Here is a 10,866-nt window from a genome sequence, read left to right as displayed (position 1 = left end):
CTCTTTATCACCTTCAGTACCCAATTCTTGTCCAGACTGATCAGTTCAACTATCATTCTCATACGGACCCGCCTCTGCCCTAATTGCACTCTCCTGCTCTTTGTGACAAGCTTCTTACCATGGGCTGGTCCTCCTGGCCCTCAGCTCTACCGTCTTTGGATATTATTTCCACACTACCTTTTTTTTAATACCCCAGAAATGAGTTTGATCGTTCTATGTCTATTTCCCTCTGACTCATTTTATTCAAAATAACATTCCCCATAAGGGATCACTATTACTACAGCTCATTGCAAAAAAATATTAGAATAATTTTTCAAAAGCCAAATGCTGAGCCAGATAGGTAGGAAAAAGGGTAAAGCACTTGCCTTGCACACGGCCAACCCAGACTGACTGCTCTGAGCCCCATTAGGAGTGATTCCAGAATAGAGACCCAGCAGTAAACCCTGAGCACTGCCAGTATAACTTTTATTTTTATTTTTTTTATTTTTTTGGTTTTGGGCCACACCCGGCGGTGCTCAGGGGTTACTCCTGGCTGTCTGCTCAGAAATAGCTCCTGGCAGGCACGGGGGACCATATGGGACACCGGGATTCAAACCAACCACCTTTGGTCCTGGATTGGCTGCTTGCAAGGCAAACGCTGCTGAGCTATCTCTCTGGGCCCCAGTATGACAAGAAAGGAAGGAAGGAAGGAAGGAAGGAAGGAAGGAAGGAAGGAAGGAAGGAAGGAAGGAAGGAAGGAAGGAAGGAAGGAAGGAAGGAAGGAAGGAAGGGAAGGAAGGAAGGAAGGAAGGAAGGAAGGAAGGAAGGAAGGAAGGAAAGGAAGGAAGGAAGGAAGGAAGGAAGGAAGGAGGAAGGAAGGAAGGAAGGAAAGAAAGAAAGAAAGAAAGAAAGAAAGAAAGAAAGAAAGAAAGAAAGAAAGAAAGAAGAAGAAAGAAGAAAGAAAGAAAGAATAGAAAGAAAAGAAAAGAAAGAAAGAAAAGAAAGAAAGAAGAAGAAAGAAAGAAAGAAAGAAAGTTGCCTTGCACAGTCATGCCTTGCACTGGGTTCAGCCCACAGCATTCCACATAGCCCCCTGAGCTCCATTAGGAGTGATCCCTGAGTCCCACTGGGTGTGGTGATGGGTTTCCAGTGGGACTGAGGGCCCCACCAGCCAGAGGGAATCAGGCCCAAAGTTGAGTACAAAGGTCCACAGATTCAGTGCTGCTCAGCCACTGTGCAGTCTGGGATACTTGGGACTCACTGGGACTGAGGGGAGGGAGGTCTCTTGGTGAGACCCAGGAAACCAGTAATGATGGAAACTGAACCCAACTGGAGATTAGACACAGGCCAGATGTGAGCCTGAGCCCTGTCCTAGCTCCCAGCCCCTGCTGCAAATTTTATTTTGTTTTGGGGCCACACCCAATCAATGGTGCTCAGGGGTTACTCCTGGCTCTGCAATCAGAAATTACCCCTGGCAAGCTCGGGGGACCATATGGGATGCCAGGGATCAAACCTAGGTTAGTCCGCATGCAAGGCAAAAGCCCCATCGTTGTGCTATCACTCCAGGCCTTCTGTTTTTTAAATGAAAAAACTTTGTTTGTATTTGGTTTGGCGGGCACTCCTGGTAGTGCTCAGGGCTTACTCCTGGCTCTGCACTCAGGAATCACTCCTAGTGGTGCTCGGGGACCATGAAGATCGAGCCCAGGTTGACCATGTGCTCAGGAAGTGCCCTTGCTAGTGTGCTATCACTTGTAAATCCTAAAAGAAATTAAATCGGAATGAAGAGGTACAGGTGTCCCATGTCCACCCACTAGAGATAATCCTCTGCAACCCCAACGCCTTTTGACTCCAGGAGGAAGCTCCCCCAGCCACAAGTTGGATCTGGATCCGTGGTACCATAGTACCTGTTGGGCACAACTCTGCCACTCAGGGTCCTGGCAAGCCAGGGTATGGGAGAAGCATCCACACAGGATGTCTTAGTGCACCCCAGCTGATAATGTGCAAGTGGCTCCATCACGTGGGGAAACTCCATCAGAGGCAGAGCTTCTGTCCATTTTCTTTTTATCACACAGACTTCCTTAAGCCAATCAGAATGCAGACAGTCAGTCAGCAGGGACAGGGCAAGGGGGATGGAGTTGGGAGGGGGGCACATACTGCCCTAGAGAACCCTGGTATCCAATCCCTAGCACTGCAAACACATGCACGGAATTAGAAACAAATGTGGATGGTGAAGGAAAAACCTTAGAAAAAGAATATCTATGAGGCCGGAGTGATAAGGCAGTGAGGAGGAACTTGTCTGGCATGTGGCTGACCTGGGTTTGATCCCCACCATCTCACAGGATCCCCTAAGCACACGCAGGAATGATTTCTGAGCACAGAGCCAGGAGTAACCTGTGAGCATCACTGGACATGGCAAAAAAAAAAAAAAAAAAAGGAAGAGCAAAAAGAATGCATGTACAGAATTAGCCAAAATATTAATTCTAATGTAGAGAACTGTAAAAAGAGATACACAGTTTTTGAAAGAAAAAAAAGGGCCCGGAGAGATAGCACAGCGGCATTTGCCTTGCAAGCAGCCGATCCAGGACCAAAGATGGTTGGTTTGAATCCCGGTGTCCCACATGGTCCCCCATGCCTGCCAGGAGCTATTTCTGAGCAGACAGCCAGGAGTAACCCCTGAGCACCGCTGGGTGTGGCCCAAAAACCAAAAAAAGAAAGAAAGAAAGAAAGAAAAAAAGATCAACGTATCATTGATTTATAGTTTTGAGGGACTTCAGGAGGTTAGCTCTATTCATGTATATACATGTAGGTTTTACCAGCCCCACAATAAGGTCTCTTTAAATCTTTTATATGTAAGATATAAAAAGAACATTAAAAAAAAAAAGATTACCATGTTCACACCGTGCCAGCTCCATACACTCACCTCTTCTCAAAAGAGATGGAAATTAAGCCATAAAAAATCATGGGTATATCGCCACTTAGCAGGAAGTTGTCAATCTAGAGAGGAGAGGGTGGGCCAAGCCCCCCCCTCCCCGCCCCAAACACACCAGTTGTGTCCATCACCCAGAAATACTGTTTTGCCCATGGCCCTGCCTCTCTATGGTTCTCTTCAGGGACCCCAATCTGACTAAACTTCAGGTATCCCAGTATTTGGGCTGATAACACCAGGGCTTTCTGGAATGAATGCAGGCACCCCTCAGCTTGCATCCTCTTTCCAGGAGGCCTGGCAGCTGAGAACACACCCCAGTATCAGTAATAATGCTTTGAATTTCTGAACAACTTCACTTGTTTATTGCTGTCATCCCTATAGGAACACGTCTATTTAACACAATAAACAGCTAATAGCAAGAGCTTAGTAAACCTTCTACCATTGAATTAATGACTTCATTGGACATATAATTTCACAAATGTGCTTGCTACTATACTTATTTCTTTCTCATTTTAAAATAACTTTGCTATTACTTATATAAGAAACAAATGTATTATGCTCAACTATGTTGACTATTGACACATTTTCATTAAATAAAGTAAAAAAAAAAAATGGGAGGGCCAGAGTGACAGCACAAAGGTAGGGTGTTTGCCTTGTACGCTGCCAAACCTGGATGGATCCAAGTTCAATCCCCAGCATTCCATATGGTCCCCTGAGGCTGCCAGGATCGATTTTTGAACACAGAGCTAAGAGTAACCCCTGAGCGCCACCGGGTGTGGCCCCATAACAAAAAATAAGTTAAAGGAAAGGAATAACAAATGGTCAAAGTCATCAGAAGTACTGCTTTTGTCTACAGAACTGAACTTACATGAGCAAGGGTCCCCTAGGGACACATAAAGAGAAAGTGGGTTTTTTGAGATGATGAGTGCATAGAAATGCTAATTAACAGTAATGTAAGTCCAGTACCTCAATAAAATTGTTGAAAAGGGTTTATCTTCCATGCAGCCAATCTAGATTCCATCCCCAGAAACCCATATGGTCTCCCTGAGCACCGTCAGGAGTTTCCCTGAGTACCGAGCTAGGAGTAAGTCCTGAACACTGCCAGATGTGGTCCCAAAACCCAAAAATGGAATTTTCTTTTTTTTTAAGAAAAAAGAAAAAAACACTGCGAAGTGAACCTAAAGGTTGTGTGTCCGCAGACTGCTGCTGAAGAACAGATTTTCAAGATTGTTTTTCACTGAAACGGCAGCTACAGTCTCGGGATGCCCTCTGGTGGCCAACCCGGTTCAAGCATAACTTTAGCATCTGGCCCTCTTCTCCAGGTCCAATCCCCTAAATCCACAATTCTGGGATGGGGGGGTCACACCTGGCGGCGCTCAGGGATTACTCCTGGCTCTTCACTCAAAAATCGCTCCTGGCTTGCATGGGGGACCATATGGGTTGCTGGGATTCGAACCACTGTCTGTCCTGAATTAGCTGCGTATTTCTCCGGCCCAATCTCACAAATTCTGAGCTTTGCAAATTTAGAGCTGGGATAAAGTTCAACTTAATTTTATTTTTTTTAAAGTTAAGGGCCAGGGGCCAGTGAGATGGCGCTAGAGGTAAGGTGTCTGCCTTGCAAGAGCTAGCCAAGGAAGGACCACAGTTCGATCCTCCGGAGTCCCATATGGTCCCCTCCAAGCCAGGGGCAATTTCTGAGCACTTAGCCAGGAGTAACCCCTGAGCATCAAACGGGTGTGGCCCGAAAAAACAAAACAAAACAAAAAAATTAAGGGCCAGAGTGATATCACAGCGGGTAGGGCATTGCCTTGCATGTAGCCACCTCAGGTTCAACCCCTGGCATCCCATATGCTTCCCCCAGGCCAGCCAGGAGTGATTTCTGAGCACAGAGCCAGGAGTAACTCCTGAAGAAAGTCAGGTGTGGCCCCTAAACTAACAAAAAATAAAATAAGAGTTAATCGAGGAGCAGTGGAGATCGTGCCAAGCCCTGCTTTTTATATGCAGAGCCCAGATCCTTGGTACCACCCTATGTGGTCTTGGAGACCCTCAATACTTTTGTGCTCTTTGGTCCCTCAACCAAAAAAAAATCAACTATCAAATGTACTAAGGATGGTTTAGCACATCCTCACAAATGTGGCTAATCACAGTATACATAAAATATCCTTGTTTTGTTTGTTTGGAAGTCACACTCGATGATGGTCAGGTATTACTCCTAGCTCTGTGTTCAGGTATCACTCTTGGCAGACTCGGGGACCATACAGGATGATGGAGATTGAACCAGATCAGCCACATGCAAGGCAATTGCCCTCCCCGCTGTACTATCACTCCAGCCCCAATATAAAATATCTTTATAAAATAAATTGTCTCTCTCTCTCTCTCTCTTTTTTTTTTTTTTTTTTTGGTTTTTGGGCCACACCCTGCAGTGCTCAGGGGTTACTCCTGGCTGTCTGCTCAGAAATAGCTCCTGGCAGGCACGGGGGACCATATGGGACACCGGGATTCGAACCAACCACCTTTGGTCCTGGATCGGCTGCTTGCAAGGCAAACGCCGCTGTACTATCTCTCCAGGCCCAATAAATTGTCTCTTCATACCATTTCCCTTTTTTCTTTTTTTGGCCCAAATTTTAGAGTTTGTCTTCTAATAGTGATTGAGCAGCTTTTCCTTTGAATTCTTTTGGTCTAAAGTACAATGCCTGACAACACTTAGTTCTGAAGGTTTAATGAGCCCAAAATCCGCCACTCCACCAGAGTCTGTTCTCCACCCACCCACCCACCCCCATATCAGGGCTCCCAAACGCTCCCATCTCTGCCCTGGGAAGCCAAATTTTAATGTCTTCTTACTTTATTGGACAGTTTCCAGTGTATGACATCACTTAAATAAAGCAGGGGTCTCAAACTCAGTTTACCTGGAGGCCGCAGAAGGCAAAGTTGGGTTGGGGCAGGACCGCATAAGGGATTTCACCAAAAAAGAGTCCTCAAACATCATTATAAACAGTTTTAATTATTTCTTCTGAACATGAATAGAACATTGAGTGAAGATCATGAACAGTTCTTCTGAACATGGCATCTTTTGTCTATTCCTTGCTGCCAGAGACTTGACAGTGCTTCTCACAAATCTGAACCACATTTGGCTTTAGAGAGGAAGCAGTGGAGACCCTCAGTATGGCTTGAAGATTATCATCATTAAGTCTAGACCTGTACTTTGACTTTTTGAAGTTCAATATGGAGAATAACTTTTCACACAAATATGTGCTCCCAAAAAGGCACATAGTGCGCTTGAACATTCGGGAAAGCCCAGGGAAGCTGGGGGCAATTTTCTCAAAACTTGCCCATGCATGTCTGCTTTTCCACTAATCTCCTTGAACTTGGCTTTGAGATCAGAGTTGCATTGCAGGTCAATGAGCTCCATTTGAAGCACAGGAGGGGCATCTTGCACATCAAAGGAAAAGGGGTCCACAAAAATTTGGAAAGTAGCTCTGTGCTTTTTGAAGTCTGCAAATCTGTGATCAAATTCCTTCTCTAGCTTAAAAATAGTATCAACATATTTCTCACCACTGAATGGTATGCCTGCACCCACAAGTTCCTTGCATGCTGGGAAATGGCAAAGGTTTGTCTGAGAGAGCTGGGATTTCCATAACACAAGTTTTGTGGAGAATGCTCTCACATTGTCATAGGCAGCACTGATAAGCTGCCCTGGGCCTTGTAACATCTTGTTTAGTACATTCAGCTTATGTGTGATGTCACACAAGAAAAGCTAAGTCCATGAGCCATTTGTGATCACTCAACTCAGAAACAGCATTCCCATCCTTCTCCATGAAGGCTTTCACTTCTCTCAACTCAAAAAATCTTTTCAGGACATTTCCCCTGCTGAGCCAAGGTACCTCGGTGAAATAGAGCACATCTCCATATTCTGACTCCATTTCCTCGAAAAAAGTACAGAAGTAACCCCTGAGCACTGCTGGGTGTGACCCAAAAACCAAAAAAGAAAATCAGTTGACTCAGGAGGGGCAGGGAGATGCTAAACAGACAAAAGGTACATGCAGGAGGCTGGAACATGGCCTCCCCCGCTCTCCCACTGTTCCCCCAAGTATTGTTGGGCAATCCTGGTAGCCTCCAGCACTGCAGGGTTGCCCTGGCACTCAAGTGCCAGCCTGGTTGTTTGAGAATGCCAGGAAGTGGGGTGGGTACAGAACTTCTGAGCACCAAAGCAACAACCCATCAAAACAACAAGCCCCAGGTGATAGTGAATGTAGAGTGGAAGGATTTGCTATATCTCGCAATGGCAGAAGGAGCCACGGTGCATGGAGGTTGGGCCGAGCATGGGGTCAGGGCCAGTGGAGGACACTTGAAGAGCCAGTGATGGCATCCTTGGAGCCCCCCTGGGCATCCAGCCCCAAATCTGAAATTCAATACTCCCATGCTCTGGTATTGAAATTCAGGCATGACTGAGGCCCAGCAGAATCCACAACAGTAATCAGTGAGAAAACTAGAAATAGGCCACGGCCTCAAAGACAGCCTGCCCAGGGTAGCAACATGCCCATATGGGCCCGATGCCAGCATAATGGCTACAATCAGACTGATACTCTTGTCTGCAGACACTTTTTTTTTTATGCAGGTATCTGGCTTCAACTCCTTGGAGCAGGCAGGTGTCTTTCCTTTCATTCCCACTCTCTTATCTTTGCTCCCCCCTTCTTTTCCAACCCTCGTGATTAGTCATGTGGACCTGGTTACATAAAGCAGGTAAATAGGACAGAATACAAAAAGCAGGGATCAGAGTGACAGCACAGTGGAGAAGGCATTTGTCCTGCATGAAACCAATTCCTGACATCCCATAGGGTCCCCAAAAAACCATCAGGAGTGATCTCTGAATACAGAGTCAGAAGTAACCCCTAGGCACCCACCAGGTATGTGGCCCAAGAACAAACAAACAAAAAAATACAAAATGCAGAAGCAATCCTAATAAATTTGCTATTGAGGGGCCAGAGAGATAGCACAGTGGGTAAGGCACTTGCCTTGCACGTGACCAGCCCAGGCTCAATTCCCAGCATCCCAGATGATCCCATAACCTGCCAGGAGTGATTCCTGAGTGCAGAGCCAGGGATAAATCCTGAGCACTGCTGGCTATATAGGCCCAAAACCAAACCCAAAACCCAAAAAATAAATTTGCTATTGACCCATCCATCATAAATCCATCTCATCTTTCTGGCTCTACCCATCAGGTATCCTGGACAGCTCCATGGTAGAACCCTAACACAGAAACCACCCCCATTGCCTGCCCCTGTCCGGACCAGTCACGGTCCTCAATGCCTTTTCTCTGGACATTGCAAGGCCCAAATCTCACACAGGCACTCCTGCTCCCCCAGGCTTCCCCTGTGTGCCTTCCAGGCTTCTGTTGGTGCCATTCACCTGCTATCCTCCATCAAGGACCAGAGCCCCCCATGGTCCACCCACTACTATTCTCACCAGATGATGAAGAAATTTCCCCCAAACAAAAATCACGTCCTCTCCCCTGTTCTGCAGCTCTGAAATGCAGAGTACCTCATACATTTCACCTAGCAGATCCTGTCCCTAACTCTGCCAATGTGTTCAGTAAGGTGCTCCTAGCCTCTCTCAATGCAATCTTGAACCCTGACTCTTGCTCTTTATACTCAGTTCTAAAGCCAGGAAGTGTACCCGAAGTCCAGTCCTACCCCAGGGACTTTGTATATACTCTGGCTGTGTCCAGAAGGCGCCCTTCTAGGGCATATCTCCACTACAAAGGCTCCCTCATAGCCTCCCACCCCAGCTTAAAGGGACTTGACCTACACGTCACTTCTTGCATCTATATCTAGTGCCAGCCTGCTTCTGCGCAACCACGCTCTTTCTCTTGGCTGGTTAATCTTTTACTACACCACAGGTGCTGATCTGTTCTGTTCAAGACCTCAGGGTTCACAGTAGATGGAAGTGCCGAGCTCAATCTCCGATGGCTAATGGCATGGCCCAAGGCAAACACACATTCGAACAAGTCTTTCAAAGGGGCTGGGAATTTGCATACAGGGAATAAACTATATATAGAGAATAAACTATAGGGCATAGACTATAGAGAATAAACTATAGGAGATAAAATATAAAAAATAAGCTACAGAAAATAAACTAAGGAACATAAACTATAGGGAATAAACTATATAGAGGATAACCTATATCAACTAAATAGAATAAATTTTAGGAAATAAACTATAGAAAATAAATCATATAGCATAAACTATAGAGGATAAACTACAGAGAATGAACAGTGATGAGGGAATGAAGACACACAGCCCACCAAAACCTATAACTGGTCTAAAAGTCGAAGGCCCCAAAGGGACCCACCCCAAAGTCTCAGTGAAGAAATGGCTGTGCTGGGGCCACCTGTGGCAGCTGACATGTGTGAGGCTCTGAGTTCACGGCCACACTGAGCACAGAGGATTAAGTACAGAACCATTAGTGTTCCTCCCCATCCTCTTCAGCCCCTCTTACCCATCTCCAGGCCAACCATCAGGGTGGCTGCCATCAGAGAAATTTATAGGATCATTCTCCCCTTCCTATCCTGGGATGGTTTGGGGGTGTCCCAGGTGGTTTCCAAAAGATCCGGGAGCCCACACTGGACATTCACAGCCAGTGATTCGGTGCAAAGGCCTGAGGATGTGGGTCTGCTTGGAGTCCTGTGGGACTGGAACCCAGGTCAGGCTCTCTCACTGCTGTCCTGTGCCTCCCCTTTCTGTCCCAAAGGGATGAGGGGAGCAGCCTAATTCATCTCCATCTTAAAGCATCCCTCAACTCCTCACTCCAAACAAAGGCCTGTCTTCAGGGTTCACCAGTCTGACCTCTCTCCCTCCCAGTCTCAGCTCCAGCGGGGCTCCATCTTCACAGGTGATTTTGGGCTGGTCCTGCCTGCTGAACAGTAATTCACCTACACATTGCAAGCAGTAATTAGGGTGAAGGGGGAAGAAGGATTTCAGGTGTTCAGCTGGGGTGCGGGGTGTGTGATGCCTCCCCCTATCCGGGCATTTCTTCTAGCTAGGAGCTCCCAGCTCCAAAGTTATTTGCAAAGTTACTAGCAAAGACCTTTGAATGCAATGTTTCTCCCCTGATCTGTTCCATACCCAATTCTGAGTACTCCGAGGCTATAAGGAAAACATGCCTATGTGGACACTGGACGGCATGCAATGGTGAGCTCAGAAATTCTGCAAGAAGGGACGCAGAGATAGCACAGCGGTAGGGCGTTTGCCTTGCACACGGGCAGACCCTGGACCCACCTGGTTTGATTCCCAGCATCCCATATGGTCCCTCGAGCCTGCCAGGAGCGATTTCTGAGCAGAGAGCTGAAGTAACTAACCCCTGAGCACTGCTGGATGGGACCCAAAAAGGAGGGAGGGAGGGAGAAAAGGAAATTCTGCAAGAGGCCTGCAAGTGCTCCTGAGCACTGAAATGCACCAGAGATCAGCAACTGAAATGTACCAGATGTCAGTCAGCAAGTGCTCCTGAGCACCGAAATCCCCCACAATCAGGTTGGGGTCCGGCCACTGGGGGGAAATCCTCCCTCTGCAAAGGGGGCCTGGCAGGGAGCCCCGGAGGACAGGCCCCGGCCTACCTCAGGGGCCCGGCCCAGCCGGTCTTGCACCGGGCGACGAGGGCTGCAGGCACGGCCCGGAGCCCGGGAGACGCAGGGCCCCTCGATCGCCCCTCGATCCCCGGTGCGGGCCCACTGGCCCCGGGGCAGGTACCTGGGCTCAGCCGGGTGACAGTGACAGCTGTGGCGGCGGCAGCAGCGGAGAGGGCTGACCACAGAGACGAGCGCGGCCTCCTCCGGCCCAGAGCGGCCCCACGCCGCGGCGGCACTCGCGCGCCCTCTCCAGGCCGGCGACGGCGCCAGCAGCTACGGCGGGTTGGCGGCGGGCGGGGGAGAGGGCTGACCACAGAGACGAGCGCGGCCTCCTCCGGCC

General features: G+C 47.9%; 1 protein-coding gene across 1 annotated transcript in view; it reads right to left on the bottom strand.

Moving 5' to 3' along the window:
* Positions 1–10,427: 10,427 nt before the first annotated feature.
* SNX31 (sorting nexin 31) overlaps positions 10,428–10,866 on the bottom strand; it is a 46,695-nt gene continuing 46,256 nt past the window's right edge. The window contains exon 14 of the mRNA XM_049772953.1: positions 10,428–10,799. Coding sequence (XP_049628910.1) covers positions 10,428–10,799 — 372 coding nt within the window. The remainder of the gene's footprint in view (positions 10,800–10,866) is intronic.

The sequence above is a fragment of the Suncus etruscus genome, chromosome 5 (genome assembly GCF_024139225.1).
Source record: "Suncus etruscus isolate mSunEtr1 chromosome 5, mSunEtr1.pri.cur, whole genome shotgun sequence".
NCBI classification, from domain to species: Eukaryota; Metazoa; Chordata; class Mammalia; order Eulipotyphla; family Soricidae; genus Suncus; species Suncus etruscus.
Note: the sequence above shows the minus strand (reverse complement) of the source record. Positions and strands in the feature narration are given on the sequence as shown.